Here is a 26,479-nt window from a genome sequence, read left to right as displayed (position 1 = left end):
ACTGTTTCTCACATGGCTTATGGTAGCATGGGCTCTCTTAACATCTCACTGTTTTTCCATCTGCTGTGAAACTCATTCTTCCCATGAGGTATATAATGGTATCTTATAGAACTTTTATATCTTCCAAATCCCAGTGATTCAGACTTGCCTTATGATTTTTTAAAATTTTAATTTTATTTTACCATAACTGAGTTTAACTCTTGTCTGGATCTTTAGTTATTTTTCCTAGTCTTGGTGATCCTAGTCCAGTTTGGGGCTAGGGCTAGTACTCAGAAAACTTGATGAACACAGTGATTTTTGGATACTTAATGAAAGGGAATTATTTTGGTGAAGTGTCTGGAATCTGTCTGAAATAACTGAACTAGGTTCATGTGCTTATTATAGTACAGAGGAGCTGTTTTGAACCCTGTGTTTTGTTTTGAGCAGAGTAGGTTCTGCCTTCTATATAATCCAAGGATGGTTTTTCTTCATGCACTCAGATGTACAAATCAGATCATTAACCACTGAAGTAGGTGTAATGGGCTGTGAATTTTTGCTTTCAGTGAGGTCCCTTTTCTCAATTAGGTATGAAAATATGGTAAGGATGCTTAATAGACAAATAACATCCTTAATTTTCCTCCTGCACTTTCACTGGTGTAGGCAGAGGGGTGGATGGCTTATTAATGAGAGAGCTTTGGGAAATTCAGTGACTTGGGCTTGGCACTGGTGAAGACAGTGACATTTTGCCATTAGCTTTGATGGAAGCAGAGTTGAAACTCTCACTTGAGATTTCAGAAGTAGTTAGATTCAATGCTGTTATGGGGTGGATATTTTGCTGTCATTTGGCTGGCTCCTTCAATTTCTTGCTTTCTTGTCTAGGCAGTGGGGCTGCTTTGAATCTATGAATTCAAGGCTTATAGTCTGGCTTTGTTTATTCAGTGAGTAAATGTTTTCCCTATTGACGTGAAGCCCTTGCCAAAGGTCATCTGTTAGCTGCAGCGTGCAGTAAAACCTCACTCCCATGAGGAATTCTTCCACCGTTTTCTTGTAGTATTATGGAGTTTACACTGCTCAGAAAAATCCAACCGCCTCTTCAGTAACAGTGTTTCCACTGTGTGTTCTGCAATTTTGTGTGCAAGGAAGCTGCTATTGCAGAACTACCTGAGAAACTTTGTTTCCTTATCCAGTTTAGTGAGGTGGTTGGCATGGAAAAAACACTCATTATAATAGATCCTGGGGAAGGCTGCCTGTGTTTGACTTGTCTCTTACACATGGAAATTTTACGTAGTGTGCTTTCATAGAGCACTTAAAACATCATTCAAAGTGAAGCTCCTGTAGCTCTGATGATAAGAGTTACCCTTTTTTGAAACTTGGAACAGTTAATTAATCCAGTGACCAAACCCTTGTGTACATGGACATAGAACTGTGCATTTAGGACACTTGTTCTCATGTGTAAGATGACACAGTGAAGAAATGGAGATGGGTGATATGCCAGGGATTGTCTTACTCCTCACCTTTGTAGCTGCTATGTGGCATGAGAGGAACCTGGAAAAAGCTGCCCATACTCCTTTTTAATTCTATTTATGATGAGTTGTCACCATAGCTGAATTAAAGAGCAATGGTAAGAACCCAGAAGTGCATCACACTGCCAGTACATGCTTGCCTTACTTGGGAACAACTGTGTTAAAGCCTCCAGACTCACAAGCTCATCACTCACAGAAATTTGAATCAAACACTGCATGCCAATACAGCTGCTTGTTCTTAATTCTTTCTCTTATGTGCAGGCCCTCTTTCCCAGGTCTAGCAGTGTATGCAACCACTCAGATCCACAAATGAATTGGAAATTTCCAGGTGCTGACTTGCTGGAACAAAGGTTTAACTTGCTGAACACCTCAGTGGCAGCTAGTTGGTCAGATATTAATGTCTTGCCAATGGAAAATACCAGAACCCATGAGAACTGAATACTAATCTGTGTGGCTGTGTATGTGGTCTGTGTCTTCTAGGGAGGCTGTTGATTAAAGAAATCACTTCTGTCTGAGTGTTAAAATGTTAATATTTACACTGCTGCATTGCAGGAAACAAATCTGGATTTTTTTTTGTCATGCATTTTAGCTGTGTATCTCACAGTTTTTGTGAGGGATTTTACTTATTCCCTTCTGACCTTAACCACAATTTGGGGATGGTCTGATAGGATCCTCACAAGAAGTTCATACTCCTGCTTTTGCTTTTTTCAGTTTTCAAGGCAACATTTAAATGGAATGATAGTTAAATGATCTTGGGAGTCTGTTTTTTTTCTCATAGATTAATAAATGGAAGTCAGTTACTATTTTTCTTTCTTTTTCTTCTTTTTTTTCCCCTTCATATAAAGAAGGAAGAGTGCCAATAACGTCACCATCTTTTATATTAGAACACTAACATTTGTTTAAAATGATCCTCTCTGTATTCTTACCTCAAGAGATATGATTTTTAGCTATTTGCTGGGCACATTGCTTCAATTTTGACCATTATGCATATTCTGTGTAATGTCTGCTATTCGTTGCTGTATTCCAGAGAGGTTTTATTGGGGCAGATTTCTTAATGTATCACTAACTGAAAAGAGAAAACAGATAACTAAAACATAATAAATTCAATCATATCTTTCCATTGAAAGTCTTGGACAGTTCTAAAATTATTTATTTGATTTTTAATAGAGAACTTATCCCATCCTGTGTTTTTGAGCAGGGCTTTCTGATCCTCAGGAGGTTTCTGTAGGCTGGTGTGAGGTGGTGCTGCTCTTACAGACTGAAGCCTTACCCTTTTTACTCCTACCATGTTTGTACACAGACAGTGAAGGAATGAGCAGTGTGGGAAGGCCTTTGCATCAGTTTGCTTTCATTTGTCTACAGTTAATGTCCAGATTTGCAAATTCTGGGTTAGATCTTAGCTTCCCTATCAGATAGACCTAGTACAAGTCCTTCATCTCTGCAACCCAAGAAGATTTACTGGTGCTTTTTTTTCCCCCATTACTGGAAAATACCTGCTGTACCTGTAAATCTTACTTGTTGAATTTAGTTGATTTGCACAGGTATAATATATTCTGGTGTCAAAGCACTGTCTTGTCAAAGGAGTGCAGATTCTTTCTCTTTTTCCTTTCCTCCTGTTACAATATTTCTGAAAGCTGACAGAGACTCTGTCAAACGGTTTCAAGGCAAAAAGGTATAATTTGTTTGGAATGTAGTGAATAATTATGCAGACAAAAATCATGCAACCACACTGGGAGATTTTCTTGAGAGAAGAAACAGCAGCTTGTTCTGTGGGCTCTGCTGTGTGTTTGTGGCAGTATACTTCATTTTGCAGAGGCTTATGCCAGCAGAAATCAGGTAACCAGTGTAGGTATCTAGGACATTACTTCAAAGAGTACATCCCAGGCTTGGCAGAGCTCCTGGTCAGTTATTAATCTGCAGGAAGTCATTCATTGATGCTCAGGGGGAAGGATGCTATGAAGTGGCTTCTTTCAAATGCTGGGTGGGAGGCAGGTAAGTGCAGTGCAGCTGGTACACCTCAGTTAGGAAATGAGAAACAAAACAGACCCAGGAGAGTGATCACAGAAATTAGGATTGAGTGGCTTTTATTTTCTGCTTCATTTTGGAAGAGTTTCCTGGAGGTTTGTCACAGAAGCCTGCAAATTATCATTTCTGTGCCCTAGGTCTGTCTACCTGGTCCCAGCATTCCAGATCTCAGCGTCGTAGGACTTCGTGTTCCAGAGATGAAGATCGGAAACCTTCTGAGGTATTTCTGGAATTTGACTTGCATTTTGTTACATCTCTTAAAGTACCTGTACATACATGTTTTCTGATAATGGATCTTTTTTTTCTAATTTACATTTTATTTTCTTTTTCTTTTTTCTTTCCCCCTGCATTTTGGCTGGCACGTACCTCCTCTCCCTCATCCCTTCCTTCCCTCTCCCCCTGCCCTGAAGATTAGAGAGTTCAGCTGTTGGCACAGCTACTGCCAGCACCAGTTTCTATCTGTGAATTTTGTTGTAGTCTGACACCCATTCAGCATAGCTCCAGAGTCTTTCTTGTGCTATTTTAGGCATCAGGGTTTATTTGCAGCTTGATTTGTGAACAGTAGAAATTTACATTAGGTGCATTTATGTCATGGTTTGTATCGGGGCTTGATGTGTGTGATCTTTGCTAAAGTGCTTGTCAAACTAGAAATCTGCTTCCTGACAGTTCTGTCTCCTCTAGTGCTTTGAGAAAATATTATCAGGGGAGATAAAAATCTTTGAACTTTCCAGGTTGGATCAGCTGTTAGTAACACACAAAATGTGATCCATTTCTTTGGAAATGTTCTTGCTGAATCTTCCTGTCTTCAGGCAAAATACTACACTGCAGACTTTGTAGAAGCTGCAAAGAAAGGACTAGCTCTGGGAGATGAAATTTCATTTATTGTACTTGCTCAGTACATGTATTCCTTACACATTAGTGAGTGGTGTTGAGGAAAAACTGGTTTATTAATCTCCATAATGACAGTGTACCTAAGTCTCAGAGAAGAGTTTTCACAAGGAGAATCCCATTCATTATTTAGTGTGAACTATGCCCAGTACTGATGGTTTCCAAACTCCTTTTTTTTTGTGAATGTGGAGATCCCTAGTGAATTTATTCCTGTTAGCAATAGCTTGTTTTCTTTAGTTGCCTTTTGTGCATCCCTTGGAAGCAGCCCCTTATACTTGCTTTTGAGCAGTACCTCGTGAAAGGCTATCAAAAAATTAGCTGAGATAATTAGGAGTCTCGCTTGTGTGCTTCTGTTTTGTTCTCTCCCTTACCTTTCTTCTGCTGTCAGAATCTTTGCAGTTGTGTGCTGTTTTCTGATGTTTTCTGAGTGTGGATGAAGTTTTCCTGTGCTTCCCTTTAGCTCTGCTCCTCAGCCTTTCCCCCTGCTCTCTGCAGCAGGAGAAGCGCGCTGGCAGGAAAGCGGCACTCGGAACTCCCCGGGTGAAATCCTGGGCTCATTGAACTTGGTGGCAAAATTCCCACTGACTTCAGTGTGGCCAGGCTTTCACCCTTTAGCTTTGAAGTGTTCAGTGCTTCTGAGAGCCAGCAGTTCTGTAAGCTCTGCTTTCCTCCAGGCACTCTGGTTGCATCAGCAGCTAGAGCAGAAAGAATGGTGTCATGGGGCCACTGGCCTGGGAAGGAGTTTCTTGGCTGTCAGGTGCTGCATTAGCTTTGCTTCTGAGGGAGTCTTGTGACAAATTTATCCAAGAGTTATTTTGGCTCTGAGATTGAGCCAGGTTTGTGTCCCATTTTATATTTTTAGTCTTCCTTTAATTTGACTTTTGATTGCTTTAAGTCAAATCACTTAAAAGTGCAGAATCCCCTGGCCAGCTGTGCTTGTTTGTTTTGTGAGCCCATTTACTTTGTGGCTTATTTTCATTTCATGATTGAAGCCTCACAGGACTTGTAATTGAATTGTTTTAAACATTTCATTATATTTCATTACCAGCATTCACCCTGTTTTTCATATGCCAATTTTTTTTCTTTACTTTTTAATGTTGGCAGTTTTTCTGAACATGTCAAGACAAGTGTTAAGAAAAATGTCATGATTTTATGCTATTTTAATGACAAAACCAGAGCAGAAACAGAAACATATGTAGACAGTGGGACAGTATGTGTGTGTTGGGAGGGAGGAGAGGTTTTGAGATGTGCAGTGTGGCAAGGCAAATCACACTTAAGAATATTCTCAGAAGTGTAATTAGCCATCAGATACACTAAAATATTTCCTGAAAGTCCTGGGGTTTTCAGGTGTGTGAGTAGTGGATGACAGAAGTGGCTGCCTGGGTACCTCTCTGTGTACATCTGGTTCTGTCTCAGCCACGCAGCAGTGAACTGGGGCTGAGCTAACAGCATGACCATTGGTTTGGGGCTGGGAGGATGGGTCACTTTGCTCCTTAGCAGGCTCATAAGGGAGTCTAGGAGCACTGCCCTGAAAATCCAGTCTTTTCTACTCTAGCTGCAGCATGGGGCTCTGTGGATGTTGGTTCTGGCCACCACGGACTGAGAAGACTGCAGGGAGCTCTACCTCTTGTCTTCTTGTCCTGGTGGTCACCTGGTTGCTTTTTAACCATTTTCTGTCACCTGGTTGCTTTTCAACCCTTTCCTTTGAATGAGGCATGGGGTATTTAGAAATTAGTGTTGTAGAGGTGAGGAGGGCCTTGCCTTTTGTGGGAAGGGCTGGAACTAGTGCCAGCAAGTGCAGGCTTGTAGTTGGGATGCCTGTGATAGCAGCACTTGGCTTTCTGCATTGCCAACAGGCTGAAGCTGCAACAGCAGTGCCACAGCAGGCCTGCCACAGGAGTGAAGCCCTTTTTATTTCATTCTGTGGCTTGTGGAAGACAGTATGGCTGCTTGTTCGTGGCTGCTAGCCCACAGGTTGCCAAGCATACTGCTGGCTTTAGAGCTGGATGCCTTTGCAAAGGCAAAGGAAAATTACAACTGTGACACAGAGGTGCCTGTAGCTGATTAAATAAATACCTGTGCTGAAGTGGGAGCTGCCACCGGAATTCCAGTTGGGTTTTTTTTTATTTTAATCTTTTGGGTTATTTTTATAAGTACTTGCACATAGTCATCTCCTTAGAATTTCCTCTTGCGGCTGGTCATGATGAAGTCACGCCTTGACTTCTACCACAGGGAATTTCTAGAATGTCTTGGTATGAGTCAGAGCTACAATAATAATTGTAGCAAAAATGGGAGCAAAAATGAATCTTCCTTGTGCTGCTGTTTTACAGCTCGGAGCTCCTGCAGCTTTTATTGTGCCAATATGGAGGTAAAAGTGGGTAACACCTTTAAGAATAAGCTTCCAGTTCAGGAGGAGTGTCAGGACCTGTAGTGCAGTTAGGTGAGAGTCATCCTGTCAGTATTTGTGCCTTCAGCCACCCCTTTCCCTGCCATGAAGCTAAACCCTGTTGTGCAGTGGGCTGGGCTAGTGCACTGGTGGTACAGTGACCTTGTTCCACACTGTGCTCCATGGTTACCCTGAAGCTGTGAATCGTAGAGTGTCAATATCAAATGTCAGTGTCTCTATTTTTCTCTCTTGGTCACTCTCTTTGCAGGTGTTCAGAACGGACCTGATCACTGCCATGAAGTTACATGACTCCTTCCAGCTGAACCCTGATGAATACTATGTGCTGGCAGATCCCTGGAGGCAGGAGTGGGAAAAGGGAGTTCAGGTGCCAGTTAGTCCAGGGACCATCCCAGAACCAGTAGCCAGGTATAATTTGGAGGAATGTGAACAAATACACACAAATACATTTGTGCTAGCAGCTTATGTGTACATTGCCTTGGCTTCCTGAGCTTTGTTGCACAGTGCCCAGCTAGGAAGGTCTTGATTCTCAGAGATGGAGAGCAACCTGCCTCACCTTTTGGAATGGTCAGAGAGGTCAAGAGTCAGGCCTGTTCTGCCCATGTGAAATACAAATGTCAGAGAACTGTTTTTGGCAATGCACTGGCATAGAGTCTGATGACAGAACCTTAAAAATAGCTTCTATTTTTAAGCCAGACTTGAGCTCACTTATCATTGCTGGAAGAGCCCTTGTCTGGTGTTCCCTCTGCTTATTTCCAAGCCACAGGTTCTTTTCAAGGAACAGTTGGATGAACCAGGCTTAAGGGCTAGAGAAAACACAGCCTTCATTTTGTTTTCGTATTTTTTTTGTGGTTTCTTTTATTAACCTGAGAAATTGATTGTACAACATTTAAACGGTTTTAAGAACCATCCAGATGTTCATGTAACTAAATAATGTGAGATTTTCTAGCTCTTATCCAAAAACCCCTTATTTTCCTTGCCATGTTTGTTATACTTAGATACTATTTCCTGTTTCAAATTAAATGCTGCAGTTCTAAGGGCAGGAGTGTGCTGCAGTCCATTTCATGCTTACTAGGAATTGGAGAAAATAAGAGCAAGAATTTTACCATTTAATCATTCTAGGTCTCTTTGAGTCAGTCCAAGCTGGCCAATAAGGCATTAACAAATGACCCACCACAGCAGCTCAATTCTTGATACATAGCAAGAAATTTGTGATGATGGAACACTGACTGCTTCTTGTTAGGCCTGTGTCTGTCAGCTTTAGCTTTGGATTAAGGGGGCACAGGAAAGTTTGTTAGTGTTTTTTTTGTGCAGCAACCTGCGGAGTGCCCCACTAGGTCTGTACAAGGAGGAGCTAGCCAGCACATCAAGTAAACCCTGTCCTTCCTTCTTCTAAAGGATTGGACCTGGAGCTCCAAGGACAACCTGGCACTTTGCTCTCTGCTGTGCAGTTTAGGACATGGGAACACAGCCTGTCCCTGTTCCACATTGACCTCTCCCAGTCCCTGCAGAGGCACACACACACGGTGCATGTGCACTCACACTGCCTGCTCCTCACTGATTCCTCTGTTAGCATCTCCCAAGGCTGTGGGAGGGTCAGGACACCTGTGGATTTGAGTAGAGGGAAAACCTCCCAGGGGATCACCACCCTGTGTCTGTCAGGGAGGTGCTTTGGTGGCTATAACAGATCCAGGTACTGACTTAGTACCTGAAGAGCTGTTCTCTGCCAAAGGCCAACTGAGATGTTGCTCCAAATTTTAGATGGTAAAAGACAGGGAAAGAAAGCATCACAGTTGTAGATATTGGAACAGCAGGCACCACTCCTTGTTTACTGCTGGGCTATCTTATGTAATCCTACTGCTGAGCACCTGCTGGTCAGAGGAGTCCATTGATGCCTGATTATTGTCCTCACAAAACACTGTGAGGGCCTTGCCCTGGTGCAGCTGGAGTACAGGAACTGCTCTGTGCCTGACTTTGGGAGGGAAGGGGTGGTGTTCTGTACATGGAATAAGCAATAGACAGGTCATAGCTGATGTAGGATAGAAGCCAAGGCTGTACAGGGAGCTGGTGCTAGTAAGGAACATACCAGTGAATAAAAGGTGGTAGTGAGTGATGAGGGCACAGGAGCAGGAGAAAAGAGCAAGGCCTTGTGGAGATTCACTGTAAACACCTGGTCAGATGAACAATTCAGCTGAATGGCTTTCAGTGTATAGTAAGAGTTGCCTTTTTAAATTCTTTCTAGGTCAGAAATAAAGTCAGGAAAGGGAGTTGTTTTGAGGTCAGAGTCACTGTGCTTGTTTCTTCTGTGCCACTACTGTGGCAGGGTGCTGCCCAGAGGTTATGATTTCCACAGAACAGTACTCTGGAAGGAATTTATGATAAAGGAGATTTGGAGAGCAGTGCCAAGTTTAAAGTACATTCTCTGTGAAAAAGCAGTGGTCTGTAACATTTGAACACTGTGCAGTATGACCAGAAACAGTTTGGGCAGTGCAGTTAGGCTGCAAGGTCGTTCACATTTCTATTTTTCACAGCACCTCAGAAGCTCCAAATTCAGCATTTGGCACTTGCTCATTGTTTCTCCTTGTCTGAAATGAGGTAGAAGAGGGGAACCTTTAGGGATGTGCGAGACTGCAGTAGGTAGAGGATTGACAGAGATCTCTGTTTGTGCAGAGACAGCAGCAGCAGATCAGGGTTTCTGCTAGGAGTTGACACGTTGGACCTCAGATGAGGGCTGTGGAGGCTGTCCTGCTCTTTGTGGAGCTTAGGCTGTTCCCAGCAAAGAGTTGTGGCAACACAGTGTTGCAGTCTCCTCCCTGGTAGCACTAGCACCCCAAAAAATCATCTCCAGTGGTAGTGCACGAGGCAGGCATTTGGCAGTGTGGCCTGTTGCTCCCAGAGGTACTGGGGTTGTGTTGTGAAGTGGGTTTCATCCAAGCTTAATTCCAATGTGTGCTGTTAACTAAGAGAAAGGGCAATATCTTCTACTGAGACAGACAGAAATACTTCTTTTTCCCATGAATGTTCTTGTGGTCAGTATTTTAGTTAAACAGATTGATTTAAAAAAATCTTAAACCAGAGTTTAATGTGTGTATATATATGGCAGCCACTATGTAAATACAGCGTCCCTGCTTTGGCTTTAAACAAGTGTGAATTTCAGGTAAGAGTCAGCACAGCTCTGTCCTCTAATATTTAATTTTATTTAGAATTCTGACAATGAATTGGATTTCTAGAAAACTCCAGTTAAGTTCTTACAACACCACCCATCAGTTATGGAAGTGCAGGGAGCTGTTTTCCCATCCCAGTGGTGCCAGATGATTACTGGGATGGTTAGGTGGCTGCTGCTGGTGCTTGTTAGTCACTTAGAGCAAAGCATTGTGCATTCTCTAGAGCTGAGCCTCTCAGCAGCCCGGCACTCCTCTCAGCTGCCTGCCTGTCTGTTTCAGAGTGGTGTCAGAGACAAAAGCTGTCACCTTCACACGGCCCAGGAAATACATTGTGTCCTCTGGCGCAGAGCCCCCGGAGCTGGGCTATGTGGATATCCGGACCCTGGCAGACAGCATGTGCCGCTACGACCTCAATGATGTGGATGTAGCCTGGCTGCAGCTGGCCAATGAAGAGTTCAAAGAAATGGGTGAGCAGTGAGCTTTCTTTTTAAAGCTTTATTTTCAAGAATAATTTCATAGAGGGCGGCAGTGGGAAGAAGCAGTAGAGGTATGTGGAGATATGCAGAGGGAAGGAAATGCTCCTGTCAGTACCAGGCAGTGTGTTAGTCATAAGACATGTACATGGGTGCTTGGTCGGACACTGCACACTGCAGATATTAGAAATGAGCATTTGAGAAGTGAGTTACTTCCTGGTCTACACCTGGAGCACTTCCTTATAGTGTCCCTGGGGCCTGAATTCCATGTATTTTCTTTGTAGGACTGCTTCAGGTACTGAGAACATCCAGTGGTTCTGTAAAAGAATGACTGTAAACATCTGAGCAGGAGCTGCAGCCCCTGCTTCCTTTCTGTGACCCTTGCAAACACATGGGCAGGCAGTCACATCTCTAAGGGTCACTTATAAAGTGAGAGCAGGTAGAATTCAGTTGCAAGCTGGTGTGAAACCTGCCATCATCTGCTTTGCTGGTGCAGCAGTTCTGGGTTGCAGGGCAAAATCCTTTCATCAGCAGGATTTTGGATGTTCCCTCTTGCTGCTTTTCAGCTGCTCAGTTTGGGTACCATGGGATGCCTTGATCCCTGCTGCATGGATTTACCTGTCAGTAAGGGAAACTGGGAGTACTTTTGTGGAGTGTTTGCCTTCTGATCTGGAGGAGCTACACAGGTTTTTTATTCTTTCTTTTGTGGAATTTTTGGCTGCTTTTTACAGGAAGAGCTGAAAGGAGAGTTTTCTTGTTAAAATACCCATCCTGAGGTTGCCATCTCCTCTCTGTCTGTCCTGGTTTCAGTGAGGATAGAACTAATTTCTTCTCAGTAGCTGTTACAAGTGCTGTGTTTTGGATTCCTAATGAGAATGGTATTGATAGCACACTGATATTTTGGGGTCTGTGGTTATCCTAAATCAGGGGCTTTTTTTCCCTTGTGCTATGCTCTGTTAGTGAGGAGGTGAGCAAAAGAAACTGGGAGTGAGCACAGCCAGCACAGGTGACCCAAATTGACCAAAGGGATATTCCACATGATAGAAGGTCCTGCCAGGATATAAGCTGGGAGAGTTACCTGAGAAGGGAGCCTTTCTATTTCCAAGCAAATCTGGATTATAAAATCCCACAACATAATGGGTCTGTAGCTGTGTGTCATGAGTAGTTTTCTGATGGATGCTCTCGGAAAAGAGCAAATTTCAGATTAGATATTGCATTTAGTTATTGTCCCAGATTTGATGTTGCATTTATTACAGCTATATTTTTCACTTTTTAAAACAAATTAATTTATTGTTGTTGAGGGTGTGATAGAGACCTCAGTTGGGATTGCATCCTGTTGGGTTGGAACTTGTGATAAACCAACAACTGTTGTTAGAAAATGCAGATTTGCTCCAAGTATCATAGCAGATTTTGTCATTGATTTTCTCCCCCTGCTCCATCACTTTTGGTTCAAAATGCTTTCAAATCTTTCAGCAAAGAGTCAACATCTGGGTGGCAAAATTGGAGCAAAAGCCATAGATGGTGCTGTCCCAGAAGGAAAAATGAGAACAAGACCAGGAAGCCAGAATCAGTCTTGGAAAGTTTTTCTTAGAATTTGAGAATTTGGACACTCCACAGCTATTAGCTTAATACAGTTATAATACAACTTAACCATTTTTTTTTAGCGTCCCTGGTTTATGCTGGAATGAAATGTGTCTATGTGGGGATTGGCTCTGTCTGCTCAGCTGTTAGGAAAGAATATGGAGCTGTTTATGATGATGGTCATCACTTTTTCTTTGACTACTGTTACTAAACAAGTGCTGTTTTGCAGGGATGCTGGAGCTGGACGAGTACACCATGGAAAGGGTGCTGGAGGAGTTTGAGCAGCGCTGCTACGATAACATGAACCACGCCATCGAGACGGAGGAAGGGCTGGGCATTGAGTACGATGAGGATGTTGTCTGCGACGTCTGCCAGTCTCCAGATGGAGAGGATGGCAATGAAATGGTGTTCTGTGACAAATGCAATATTTGTGTGCACCAGGTACGGCAGCAGCAGGGTGTAGGGTGGGTAACAGGGACTTTTCCAAAGGGCAATCAGGAGGGGTGCAGGTGGGGTTTCTTCCAGGTAATTTAACAGAGAGCTGTGCTAAGGAAGCACTGCTGTGTGCCACCTTATTGTGGTACTTCAGAAGTTTTCTTAAGATAAAAGAAGAGATACAATTTTAGCCTGTCTGTTTCCATGGATGCTTCTTACTCTGGCAGGTGCCTTCCCATCATCCTGTCCTTCCTTCCCAGCTTTAACAAGTTTCTGTTGTCATTCAGTGTTTGGAAAAACTTGTCTGGTGAGAAGGAAACATTTTCTGGCATATGTTGCTTAACTGCTTTTGTACTAATGATAAAAGACCAGGCCTGTGACAGCTCTAAGTACAAGTGACTATCCCACAAGATACACAGAGTAAAGTCAATACTTTCAGACCTGTAGGGTTTCTCTGGTCACATCAAACCTGCAATTTAAGTGTGTTAAAGCTGATAGCTATTGGGATAGAGGGCTCCATAAAGACGCAATCATCTGCAAAATGCACTCTTAATTAGCTGCTGTCCTGCACTTTCCCCTCTGAGTAAAACCAACTTGGAGAATTGTGTGAAATCAGCTAAGCAACAACGTGGTGTTGGCTTTGTTCCCTCTGCCCCTGCTGCCTGTGGGGACGCAGGCGTGCTACGGGATCCTGAAGGTGCCCGAGGGCAGCTGGCTGTGCCGGACCTGCGCGCTGGGCGTCCAGCCCAAGTGCCTCCTGTGCCCCAAGAAGGGCGGCGCCATGAAACCCACCCGCAGCGGCACCAAGTGGGTGCACGTCAGCTGTGCCCTCTGGATTCCAGAGGTGAGTGCTGCTCCTGGGCTTCTGGGAGAGGAAAAATCCTCCTCCAAGCATTGCTCAGCTTAGAAATGAAGTATAAAAGCTTCTTGGTTTGGTAAAAAGTCTGGCGAGGGATGATGCTTCACCTGTAAAGAAACTAATTAAATCCCCTTTGTCAGTCAGAATTAGGCTTTGGAAAATGAGGCCTTTGCTGCTGGCAAAGCTCATTTAACAAGGACACCAGATACCATTTTTCTTTGTAAACAGAACATTAAAGGTGAATCGGGATATGTTGAATCTGACAGAATTCCTGTGGGTTCTCATAGTCAAAATGTTCTGTATGATCCTGTATGATAATCTTAAATTGGTGGGCTTCACCTTGAAACTCATTTGTTTGCTCAGAAAGTGTGAAACTGTTTTTATAAAAAGAATTTTAGATCCTTATAAACTGAGGAATTTGGGACACAATAAGTTGAATATACCCACAAAGAATTTGACTTCTTCAATAAAATAAAATTGTTTCTCTTTTCAGTTAATAGTATCATAGTCATTCCAACTTTTCGATAATTTTTCTCTTAGGTGAGCATCGGAAGTCCTGAAAAAATGGAGCCCATCACAAAAGTTTCCCACATTCCCAGCAGTAGGTGGGCACTGGTGTGCAGCCTTTGTAATGAAAAAGTTGGAGCTTCTATACAGGTAAGTTAACCATAAAAATAACCATGTGTTTTCTTTTGTCAGTTTTTAGTAGATAGGAAAATGTCTTACTGGTCATTACTATGGACTTAAGTGAGCTGATCTGCACAGAGCATTTTAGACTGGGCAGTGTTGTTTCATATGCATATTTATTTTGGGTTGTTAGCTGTAAGGCACCTGTAGATCCTTTAGAGTGGAAAACCACTCAGAAATGTTAAATAATCCTTTTAATAAAACATTAAAATCTAGAAAGACAGAGAAAACATATTACCAAACCTCAAGACACTGGGACAGCAGACAAGACTTTGATCTCCTTTACCTGAGAATAAATGATGAGGGAATGTAAGGACAGGTGACCTGTTTGGGGCAGTGTTGTGCTTGTGTAGAAAAGGACAGTGAGACATAGCTTAGCATTGTGGTGATGCTCCTCATCCTCAGAGCACTTCCAGCAGCAAAGCAATCCTTGGGAAGCTCCCTGAGACAGAGAGGGATGATACTACAGTCTCATAAGGAGACTGAAGTAAAGCTCTTTCTTCTGGGACTAGCCTGGTGTTACAGGATCCATGGTGGTCAGACCAGCATTTAAGACACAAAAATTGCTCAAGTCCTACACTACTTTGAAATTAGTTTATATCCATTTCACTTTTCTCCTCTGCCCCAAGTTATTTGATTCAGGCTGCCAGGAAGAGCTGTAAACCAGCAATGCAGCAGTAGTTCCAGTGAAACCTATCACAGTCCACTTCTATGTGAGGAATGTATGAAATAATAAGTGTTAACTACAGAAAATAAATCTGTCCACAGCATATAAATTTGCAACCATAATCCCTCCTTGCAGAACCATCCCCTTCCTCTTGGCTGCTGTTACATAGCTGAAGCTGTTTTTGTCTGTTCTCCAGGCCACCTTCTGATATATGCACAACAATTAGGAGAAGTGGCAGCTGGAAGTGTGTGTCAGGCTGGTCAGGGAGCAGCTGCAATAAGCTGGGAAAAACAAGACTGCATATTCCCCCAGGTTCAGCAGATTTCCTCCCCATGTGTCAGGCTTTTCCCTCTTCTCCCCATAAAACATGAGCTGCAGTAAGGGCAGTTCTCTGTACTGCCCAGTGTTCCAGTTGGGGTGCTCCTGGCCTGTTTGTTGGTAGCAGAGGAAAAGATTTTTGGTGTTTGGCAAAAGAGCTTTGGTATTTTTGAATTCCTTTTATGTGTTGCTTTTATTAAGGACTGCTCATTTGAAACCTGTGCAGGTTAAACCCTGCCATACCTTTATAAGCCATCTGGCTGCTGAGTCAACCTGAGCAGGAAAACCCAGAGGAGAGTGAGATTTGGCTTCTGTACAAAGCACTGTATAAACATCCCAGTGCACTGTGTTCCTCTTTCAGGGTCGGTGACTTGGGTTAAGCATAGATTTATTTCCTACTTAAAAGCACTAATGCTCATTTTCACTTTAAATCCTGTTCACCAGAGGTGTGAGTGGGTCCAAACACATATGTATGTGTGTTTGTGTATATATACATATTTATTTATATTTAAACCTTTCAACTGGTGGTTGGTGGTATATATGATAGCATTTTGCAAAAGGAAATTCGATGTAATGGAAATGAAGTGCTGATCTGGCTGAACTAGTGCCCATCACTCTATGATGCCTGGGTTCACTGGGTAGGAAGAAAAATTACAATATTTGAATTTCCTCTTCTCCTCCTCTCCAAGGTGAAGAGAAGGCTGTACTCAGTGAAATAACAGTTGACAGCAATTTAATATTTGACATTATAAAATTGGAATAATGGGGAGAAAAATTCCCTCTGGTTGAGGCCTTTTGGATAGCATGGGTCCAGATGCTGGGAAAGACTTGAATTAAAAGTCTCAGACTGGCCTGGAGCCACCAAAATATATTTTTCTCCCCTGGTGCTGGTCCAGTCCAAATGGGTAACGGTGCTGTACACAAGTGGCTGTGGTGTCAGTAGGAGTGTTCCTCTTGTGGTTTTCTGTGCATGGAACAGTGTGTGGGGCTGAAGAGGGGGTTAAACACTCCTGTCCCTCTGGGCCCCTTGATCCTTGCCTCTCCTGAAAGCAGCAAGTCATAACCCTCATTAAAGAGAGCAAGGAAGTACATGCAGCTTGAAACAGAGCACAGTGACAGTGTGCTTCTTCCAAAGCAGCCCTGACTTCTCCAGTAGTTTTAGGCAGTACAGCTTCTTAACTTCACATTTATTTGGTTAATTGTAATTTGTTTTCTCTAGTGTTCAGTGAAAAACTGCAGAACAGCCTTTCACGTCACGTGTGCGTTTGACCGCGGCTTGGAGATGAAGACCATCTTGGCAGAGAACGATGAGGTGAAGTTCAAGTCGTACTGCCCCAAGCACAGCTCCACCAAAAAAGCAGATGCTGAGACACTGAGGGAAAGCCCAGGTCAGGAGAACAGCAATGGGATTCAGGACACATCTCTTCCTGCCCACATGGACCCTTTCCACAGCATGGATCAAAACCAGGAGGAGGCCCACAGGGTCAGCCTCCGCAAGCAAAAGCTGCAGCAGCTGGAGGACGAGTTCTACACGTTTGTTGAGTCTTTGGAAGTGGCCAAAGTGCTGCGGCTGCCTGAGGAGCCGGTGGAATTCCTGTACCAGTACTGGAAACTGAAGAGGAAATCCAATTTCAATAAGCCTTTGATTACCCCAAAGAAGGATGAGGAGGACAATCTGGCTAAACGGGAGCAGGATGTTCTGTTCAGGAGGCTGCAGCTCTTCACACACCTCCGGCAGGATCTGGAGCGGGTAAGCCCTGGCACTGCCTGTGCTGGCCACAGGCAGCTTCCCGAGCTGCAGCTCAGCTCAGAGCTGTGCTGTCAAGCCAAGACCATTAACACTAAATTTCTCCAGGGCACAGCAATTGCCCTTTGCACACAGAGGTCAGTCACGGGGCCAGCAGGTCTTGGTGTGTAGCATTCAATCACCTGCAACTGGACTGTCGTGTTTTCGCTTGTGCTTTTTTTACTGATTAACTCTGATGGCTGTGGACTGTACTGCAACCCCCAGCTGAAGCCTTTTCAGCCTGTAAGGGCTTTCCATGCTCCTTTCATCTGCTGAAAAGGATGATGAAACTCACCTTGATTTGCAGCAGGTCTGGTTTTCATTGGCATACCAGGATGATGTTTCCCTGGACTATCTGTGTGGGTTTGGGAGATAAATTAATTTTAGAGATTCATTTCGGTTTTGAATCTTTGAAGAAAATTTCAGTAGGATCAGTTTAGTGTTTCAATAAGTACATCTGATCCTGAATTCTTTTCTTTTTGGGTTAATTTAAGGGCTCTTGGAGCCAGAAAGAACACTGAAATTAGTTTTTCATGTTTCTACAGCACGTGGCTCATGTAGGCCATGGACGAAAGCTGGTTCAGGCCTTACCTCGGTAACCTGTAGGTGAACCAGAGCCTTTCTTTCATAATACTGTCTAATCTTTAAATCAGGACAGCAGGTTCTCATGGATGTACTGCATCCTTTGTAAAGGATCCTGGTGCCTAATTACTCTTATAATGAATTGCTGTAGTTTTTCTTTTGATTTTTCTCCTAGTTTCAACTTCAGCCCATGGCCCTTCTGTAGCTGTTCTGATGGTCCAGATCTTAGCTGTTACCTGGGATCTTTTCTTCCTGTTCCATGTGCTCAAGCTTTCTTGTCATCTTCTCTTTGATTAGCTAAATAATTAGAGTTTGTAACTATGTTCCCTGGATCTTAAATTATTCTGTGTATATCCTTTCCATTCCTAAATGTGATGTCAAAACAGGATACATGATTTTAGTAATATTTTTAACATTTTACTACTCTGTTCCCACTGACTGTACATTCAAGGTTACTTGGATTTTAAAAAAGGAACCTTTGCACAAACAAACACACTTGTTACATTTCTCCAGATCAGGCTACAAGGTTATAATTCACAGGGCACCACCTCGTACTGAGAGAGGAGCCTTGGAATCATCCACCTGTGATGTGGTGGTGATCAATCTCTGTGATTCCCTCATCTGGGAAGTATTTAATACTGAGTATATTCAAGGATGTCCAGCATTACTCTGTGTGTGACTCAGGTGTTTGTAGAAGTTATCTCTGTGCTGTGGTTCTCCACATCAGATGGAATAATCTGTCAATTAAATTGCCTGTCAATTCAACAGACTGTTCTAGAAGAATTGTGTTGAAAGTGGTTAAGTTAATTACTAGCTTGTTTAAATGGTGTGTGGTACTCCAGCTGAATTAATGCAAAGCACAGACAGGGCAATATCCTGGGAATACAGTTCCTGTAAAACCCATCCCCTTGCTGTCTTCCAGGTGCGTAACCTCACTTACATGGTGACACGGAGAGAAAAAATCAAGAGATCTGTTTGCAAAGTTCAGGAACAGATATTTAACAGCTACACAAAGCAGCTGGAACAAGAAAGAGTTTCAGGTATGCCTTAGTGTTCCCTTCCTTGTGTAAGATCACAGGGACAAGGTTTGCTTACAGGCTGTGAAGGACAAACAGGGCCTCATTTGTTCTCATTTCATTCCTCAGAAAGATGAATACCTTCAAAGTTACTGCAGTGGCCAGATTATCCTTTGACTGTTGAGTAATTAATAAACCGTATTTTAGATGGCATCAGTGAGATCCACTTGCTGGTAGGTTTTTGCCTCTGTCTCTGAGGATTATCTTTGTCTTTATGGACAGAGTAGTGCTAGGACCTGCATTTGCTACAAGTGTAATTAGGTGCAGGTACAGGAAAACAAAACCACAGCAGCGCAGGATGTTGTGAACCGTGACACAGCCACAGAGTTGTGACCTCAAAGTGCAGGACAGGCAGGCAGATACCCAGTTCTGACGTGAACACATCAAGCACGAGGAGCAGAGTTAAAACAGGTACATTGCAAACTGGTATTTACACAGCTGTGGGATTGCTTGACTTGAACGTAGTTTGCTTCCATGCAGGTGTGCCTTCCTCATTCTCCTCCATGGAAAACACGGTGTTGTTCAACAGCCCGTCGCTGGGCCCCAACGCCCCCAAGATCGAGGACCTGAAGTGGCATTCTGCATTCTTCAGGAAGCAGATGGGCACATCTCTGGCCCACTCCTTGAAAAAACCGCACAAGAGAGACAGAGTAAGGGACAGGTCTGGCAACGACAGCAAATCCCTGCTGGGGCAGCCCAGCCCCAGGGAAGCTCCAGGCAGCTTCCTAAATTTTGACAAGACCTTTGCTGAGACGCGGATTGTATCGGCACAGCAGAAAAACGGCGTCGTTATACCAGAGCACAGGAAAAGAAGAGACAATCGCCCGCAGTGCGAGGTGGCGAAGGCAGAGCTGAAGGAAAAGACTTCTAAACACACCCACAAACCCCTGAGACCCGCAGAACTCTCTCAGAGGCAACTGGAAAACAAAAGGGCTGTGAACCACTCCGGTGGTAGGTCAGCGCCTGGCACTCGGAGGGATATTGTGCCTAAATGTAATGGGGGTCTGGTCAAAGTAAACTCTAATCAGACAGTCGTTAAAGTGCCTACCGCACCCACGAGCCCAGGGAAAAACTGGGGCGGATTCCGAATTCCAAAGAAGGGGGAGAGGCAGCAGCAGGGGGAGAGCCTGGAGGAGGCCTGCCGCCAGAACTCCGCCTACCCCTACCTGGGCGTGGGCAGAGTTGCAGCGAAAGAGAGGACAAAAAGCAAGTTAAAGCCTGACAGTGAGAACGATGGGTACGTCCCCGACGCCGAAATGAGCGATTCGGAGACAGAAGTGGCCGAGAAGAAGTGCAGGCAGCAGAGGCTCAGTCCGAGCAGCAGCATCGGCAGGAGGACGGACATTATTCGGAGGAGCATCCTGGCCACCTGAGCACACACAGGCACGGGGCCAGTGGGGTCACTGCCTACAAGCCAACTCCAGCTTACTCATCTGTGTGAGAGAGGAGCATTCTTAGAGCTACAGACTGACAAACCGAAAGCCCATTTTTTTCTGAGTTGTATAAATATGTTTACATGCACTTAAAGCTGTTTTAAGCTCTTCTTTTTTTTTTTTTTTCCCCTCCACACCCATCCACACCACTTCACCCTCCCCATTTCTGTGAAAAGTTTGAGTCTCCCCTATTTGCAACTTTCCTGAGTAAGCAGAAAAGTGACATCGCTACTAAAAGAGGAGTTGAGATGCACACAACTCACAAAAATCTCTTAAAAGGAGCTAGAGTGGGTAGGAGGAATTAGGCTGCGTTCATCCCTTCTAGCTGAAAGGCACTGAAAATTTTACTCGCTTCCCCTGACTTCTGGAAAAGCACAAGCTCTTAATTTAACTCGTATGTGTTGAATGGAAGATGGTTGTTAGACCATGCTGCACTGCACTGGTAAATCCCATTACAACTGCTCCCCATCCCTGGGCAGGGGCAGCTCTTTCTCTCTCTGCAGAATGTGTTCTGTTGTGTTCAGTTTGAGCACAGGTGGCAGCTCAAACCCCTCCCTATGCTCCACAGTTTACATGTAAATGATGACCAGGCACAGCCACCACGTTGCACTGGAGGAGGAGGAAGGGATAGGGCAGGGCTTTGAAAGATTGGGACTGACACAAAGGATGTTCTCAAATGGCTCAGTTCTGAGCAAGGGGCAGGTTTGGGGGTTCCAGCACTGCATGGACTAACCTGTCACCCATAGTCAGGCACTTGCCTTCAGGAGTGTGATGACAATTCCAGACAGAAGTTTTCAATGGCACTAGGCAGGAGGATTTCCCAAAGGCCACCACAGATGCACTAATGTTATGTCCTGGGAGAGTCAGGCTTGTGACACTAAAAGGTTGCTTTAAATGGACACGAATATATATTTTTAAATAGGGTAAAATGCAAAGGCAATACATTGTGATTAGCTCTTTACAGTCAAAGAAAGAAAAAACTATTTCATTCTGTTATGGACTAGATTTGATGGAAGAGGGAACTCATATTCTGATTGTGTACTTTTTTAATAATTGCAAGTGGCAATAATGAGTAAGTTGTGAGCAATAATATGAACAGGTTGTGAGGATACTGTTCTGTACCAAGTGGAGCACACACACCACAGTGGAGCATTAGGACTCTGTACTTTTTGGAATCTTTCCACAGATGTAGAAGAGGTATGTGCTGGTGAGGAAGTTTTAGCAGAAATGTGTTAACAGAGAGGCAGGCAGGAGAAGAACCTCCTTCTCCTCCCCCTTCCCACTCCCACCCTGCTGTTATGGCATCCACTCACTTTGGACTGCCTGACTATTGCCTCCCAAGGAGGGAACACTGACAACACAGAAATCCTCGGCCCTAGGACTGAAGCTTCAGTCAGAAAATAAAAAAGGCTTAACACCCTGTCTTGCTATGCAAGTTAACATTATCAATTGAATATTTCACCAGAATGCATCCCTATTTTAGAACTCAGAAGTCTTAACCTTTTGAGGAAGGAGAATTTTATGTCAGATGTTACACTTTCAAAATCCTGTTGCTGGTCCCAAGAAGTCAGAATAATTGCATGACTTACAGAGGTGAAAGGCAGGCAGGGCACTGGTGATGTCACACTTGGGATGTGTTCAAAGCATAAACAACAGACAGAAAGGAAGACAGCAGACAAAAGGAAAAAGCCAAGAAGTTCTACTCAACATCTAGCAACATTCTCCAGACAGGCACTGGTATTTTCCATATGAAAGAAGCTCATGACTACACAGGAATTGTCAAGCCATAGATGGAATACCCTAAATTTGGATTCTGAGTAAACCTTCGACCTCACACCCCTTGGACAGAGGTACCTTGTTAATTTGCACTATATTATGAACACTAATGTTGTGCAGAGTGAATGCCTTAGCTGCTTTGTCCCCTGGCACTGAGGACAAAAAGCTTTGTGAGGTTTCCAGTGGAGCTGACCCCAAACCAAAAAGGCTGCGGTACGACCAGCTCTGTAGGTTAGTTTTGTCCCTGTGCTTAGCCCTCAGCAGGAGGTGTTGTAGGTACTGCAGTGACAAACCCACCCCTGTGTGTTTTACTGGGATTTGCTGGATTTCTGTTTCCAAGCGTGACCTTTCCTTGTGCTGACTGACCAAGAGATCTTTGATATGATCCCTGTGTTCTGTCCAACTGTAGGCTAGTTGAACGTCTGTAGAGTTGCCTGGAATGCCATTTGTTAGGTTCTAAACTCACACAGATCTAAATGAAGGGTTCATGTTGTGTACAAATCTTAATTTCAGAAGTTGGAGACAATTGTGATGACATTTGTAAAACTTGTACAGATTTTTCACTATGTGCCTAGCTTTGGTGTCCATTCAGCTGAAATTAATTAAAACAAAAGGTGCATGAAGAGAAACAGAAATAAAAAAGTATATGTAGAGATTACTATTTTATATTACATGGCCCAATCCTGTATTTATTTTCTCCCTTTTTTGAAGTATTTCTAAAGACCTAGTTGAAACAGCTGTATTTTTTGTTAAAATATTCCGTAGAATTGTGCCTTTTGTCTGTATGTGAATAAATGCTGTACATTTTTGCAGTATCCTTGCCAGCAGTGGTTCAGACCTCCCCATATTTGTATTTGGGTTCTTACAAGAACACTTCACTGCAATGATCTGAACAGCTTTCATGGATTAGTACAGGCATCACCATGCACACTGCAGCAGCAAGGTTTTGTACATTTTAAGGTTTTTTTAGAACTGCTTGTTACTGACAGCTGTGCCCATTCCAACAGCACACTGGTTTTCCCCTTGGCATCCTCTAAGAGATTTGCTTACCTCAAAACATTTACCTTTGTAGGCAGAGAATGTCCTTGCAAAGTCCATGATCTCTGTACATGTTCCACTGGAAAAGGAACATGAGGGTTGAACCCATGAAGCTTTGGGATAATTAGGCTGAAAGTTCATTGACACTCTGAACTGGCTGGAGTCAAGCACTACTGTGAGATTTGCTTCTACAGCAGGATTTCAGGAGATGAGGGTTCCTCTAAACTCCAGATGCAGAAATATGGAATGGACTTGGAAGCGAGCAGGAAAAGGACCAGGCTGTGAAAGCATACACTGAGCAATCCCTCTTGGAAAAACTGGATCTCCCAATTTGGGAGCAGCCTCCTCTGGCTACCCCAGGGAAATGAAAGGAGCTGGTGGTGTATAATGAGCTCCATGTGACCACTTTCCTGTTGGTGGTGCCATGAGGCAGACCAGGATGGAAACCTTTTCCTTTCCTGTGTCATCTGCTGGAATTGCTCTCCTGCCCCTTCCCTTCCCTGGAAGGTGCTCATGTCATCCCAGCAGTTCCTGTTCTGGCACACAGCCTCCACCTAGGAGCTGCACCCCGAGGGGAAATGAACATACCCATTGTTAACAGGGAAGCATGCAGGTGCCCTCCTGTGCCTCCAGGAACAAATACACAAATACTGAGAAACTGCCTGCCCCTTCCAGCCAGGCTTCACTTCACAGCCAGAGCCTGCCTTGGAGGAGTGAAGGGGATTAATGGCTCACACAAAATCTTCCAGGTGGCCTGTCATCATCTCAGCTGTGCATTATGCAAATAGAAACAAGGTGCCTGGTACTTGCCTGCCTCTGTATCACACTGCTGATTGATGAAAATCTCACCCAAACAGACACCTGGAGCTTCTGAGAAATGTATCCATGTTGTTTTGGAGAATCTTCAACATCCTTTAACCAAAATTGAGATTTAGAGATTGCAGTGGATACACACATCTATCAAAAAGAAAAAGCAACCACTGTAAGAACTAGTGGCTTTCCTTGCAGCAAGCAGGAATTGTTTCAGAGGGTGTATCCATCTTCAGGCTATACCTGAACAGCCAGGATTTCAGGAGGCAGCACAAAGACTTGCTTCCACAGGGAATCAGCCCAGTTCCATCCTCTAAAATGCAAATTAGGTCCACTGCCCTGGACACACAGGTTTATTAATCCAAATGAGACATTTTCATCAAGCACTGGGCAAGCACTACCTATCAGATCAATGAGAGGTTAGAAACCAGAATTACTCTTGACATTTAAGTGGAAAGACAAGCAACAATGCCAGTTAAGGCCAAGATGTGAACACTTCAAATCAGTTAAACACCTGTATCAAATGCTTGTAATGTATGCTAGAAGAGAAAATGGAGTTCAGCTGTAATTGTAGAATGACAGCTATGACATGTCTCAACTATCCAAAAAACCCCATGGACATGAGGATTCCCACATCCTGGCATGTGTAGAATTAAAACCCACTATTTCAAAAGGCATAAGGGCTGGATGACTTCTCCATTGTGGAAATTGAAGTAAGAAAACGGCCCAGATACCAAACCAGGGAAGTAGATCAACAGAAAAGCAAGGAGTTGTAAAATAATTATAAAATTAATAGTATATTAGGAAGAAAAACCACACCAGCAGGAAGATTACAGAGCTTACAAATAAGTTGAGTGGCCATAGCAGCATTTTCATTATTACCTGTACCCTGGGGGCATCAAACCAAACCAAACTGAACTCTTTACACTGGCAGGCAAAGGAGGCAACATGCAGCTCAAACACTGACCATCAAAACAGCAGCTCTTTGACATTCATGCTATATTGAATCTAATTATAATTCATAAAGAATCCTCAAATAGTTCCCAAGTTACCTGCACTATAAAGAAAAATTAAAGATATTGACTGCACGTGAGCAAAGCTGAGATGAATTTCAATCCAAGTGTTACCTGCTTGCTGTACACAATCTTGTCACAGTTGGAGCTAGTGGATTTTAGACCAAAAAACCCTGAATGTGCCACAGCACTGTGTCAGATTTTTTCATTTGCTACATTAAAGGACTTGAATGACAACATTTTGCAGTCTTCTTCCAATCTTTATTGTGCATACAGAGACAGGATCTTCATCCACTCCCCTTCTTACCAGAATGAACCACAATTTGTTTCAAGTTTCACAAGCCTTGCTGTGCTTTTGACTGTAGTGCTCCAATATGAAGTTTCTCCAGCAACCCTCCTAACTCCCAATATGGTGAATGATAAAAACACGTGTTTAAATATTTTCCAGGTCCTTCAGGGAAACAGCTTTTTTATTCTGTGTAGTTATCAGGCTGAGCTGTAATGAAACACAAGGAGATGACAGATTTTTAATAAATCATTGTAGGATCAAAATAACAGTAGTACTTCCATACTGAGTGTGTCATGAAGGAGATGGAACAAGCACAGGCAGTGTGAATTTGGGATGAACAGCAGAATTTACAATGTACTCTGTGGATGACTACTGCTTTTGTCTTATTTCAAATACCAGAGAATACAAGATGGTAGATAGCAGGAATACACTTCAAAAGACATGAACAGGATAGATGTTTTAAACTTGTGCAAACATTATGCTGTTGATTTTGTTTCTTACTGAATCACCATTATTTCAGAATAAGCTAAGATTTTCAGTCATTGAACTGACCACAATAAAAGCGTGGTCAGGCTCCCTCCTAGCCCAGCACCAGTCTATATTTGATAAAATTTTGCAGTGAGAGTGGATGAAGTAGTGAGAACACACCAATCAGAAAGCAGCCCTCAGCCTACAGATCAGGAATAAAGAGAATTATCACTCTGAATCTGATGGAATTCACGTGAACACATGAACATTCAGCCTTCTGGGACCTAGGAGAGAATAAATACCCAGATTCAGAAGAGGAGACATTCTTGCAGCACTGCTGGAGACCTGTGGCAGGGACAGTGCCAGTATGTGTTGTTTTGGAGTGGAGAGAAAAAGGAAGGGGCTTGGCACAGCGGTTCTGAAGTCACTACAGAAGAGCCAGGCCTCTGCAGGCTGCACAACATCAAATCTCTTTGTTATCCTTCAGAGAGAGCCTGGTGAGGTGGAGGTAATTACCAATGTTTTCAGGAGCAGCAAGACCTCTTCCTCTGTGGGCACCAAGGCCATGAGTTTAGTCCCTTGAAATGTGACATAAGCATGTCTGGGTTTTTATGGGAAGACAGCATCTCAGAAGCATTAGAGCTAAACAGATCCACATAACAAACAGGAGGTTAAGAAAAAAAAAAAAATTCCTCTTTCAGAGCAAATCTTCAGCAGCTGAATAGACCTTGTCATGACAGAGAGCATTTAGAGCCAGCAACCACAGCTTATGTTATGACAGCTTGGCAGCTATGCCCATTCATTCACTGCTGTTGGGAAAAAAAAATGCCATTTGTCCTAACTGAGCAATTTAGGTCAGCCAGACATTTCCTCTCTGCAGCTCACATGGGGTCACCCACATTAACAAGCTGTAATTTGCAAATGGTTTTCCTAAATCACAGTTTAAAAAAAAAAAAAAAAAAAAAAAAAAGGAAGCAGAAAGACCATCTTTACTTAATAGCAGGCCAACTTGAGTAATGGACTTCCTTGGCAAAAAAAATGAATTCAGTGTACAAACCCCCATGGGATTTGCTTCAAGTTGTACAGCTTAAATGCTATGGAAAAATTGAATAATGAGAGGGATACACTCTCTCCTTTACCTCTCCAATGGTCTGCCAGGAAACGAGCATTTCCTTCTCTGCAGAATTGTTACTATTGCAGGAGCT

General features: G+C 43.4%; 2 protein-coding genes across 16 annotated transcripts in view; one reads left to right on the top strand and one right to left on the bottom strand.

Annotated features, from left to right (window-relative positions):
- Window positions 1-22,471, top strand: part of JADE1 (jade family PHD finger 1) — a 106,441-nt gene extending 83,970 nt beyond the window's left edge. For 8 of the 15 annotated variants that reach the window (XM_079306216.1, XM_079306218.1, XM_079306219.1 and 5 more), the window contains 9 exons: window positions 3,665-3,747; window positions 7,070-7,227; window positions 10,263-10,450; window positions 12,267-12,478; window positions 13,149-13,316; window positions 13,872-13,988; window positions 16,223-16,753; window positions 18,294-18,411; window positions 18,928-22,471. In XM_079306216.1, coding sequence (XP_079162342.1) covers window positions 3,665-3,747; window positions 7,070-7,227; window positions 10,263-10,450; window positions 12,267-12,478; window positions 13,149-13,316; window positions 13,872-13,988; window positions 16,223-16,753; window positions 18,294-18,411; window positions 18,928-19,820 — 2,468 coding nt within the window. In that variant the 3' untranslated portion in view covers window positions 19,821-22,471. The remainder of the gene's footprint in view (window positions 1-3,664; window positions 3,748-7,069; window positions 7,228-10,262; window positions 10,451-12,266; window positions 12,479-13,148; window positions 13,317-13,871; window positions 13,989-16,222; window positions 16,754-18,293; window positions 18,412-18,927) is intronic. The other 7 variants (XM_079306209.1, XM_079306221.1, XM_079306210.1 and 4 more) reach the window with 2 other exon arrangements.
- The window catches only part of SCLT1 (sodium channel and clathrin linker 1), a 32,495-nt gene continuing 26,004 nt past the window's right edge, over window positions 19,989-26,479 (bottom strand). Inside the window, exon 21 of the mRNA XM_079306222.1 lies at window positions 19,989-25,013. Coding sequence (XP_079162348.1) covers window positions 24,951-25,013 — 63 coding nt within the window. The 3' untranslated portion in view covers window positions 19,989-24,950. The remainder of the gene's footprint in view (window positions 25,014-26,479) is intronic.

The sequence above is a fragment of the Erithacus rubecula genome (genome assembly GCF_903797595.1).
Source record: "Erithacus rubecula genome assembly, chromosome: 5".
Lineage (NCBI taxonomy): Eukaryota > Metazoa > Chordata > Aves > Passeriformes > Muscicapidae > Erithacus > Erithacus rubecula.
The sequence above is the reverse complement of the archived record's forward strand: the minus strand, read 5'-3'. Positions and strand labels throughout refer to the sequence as shown.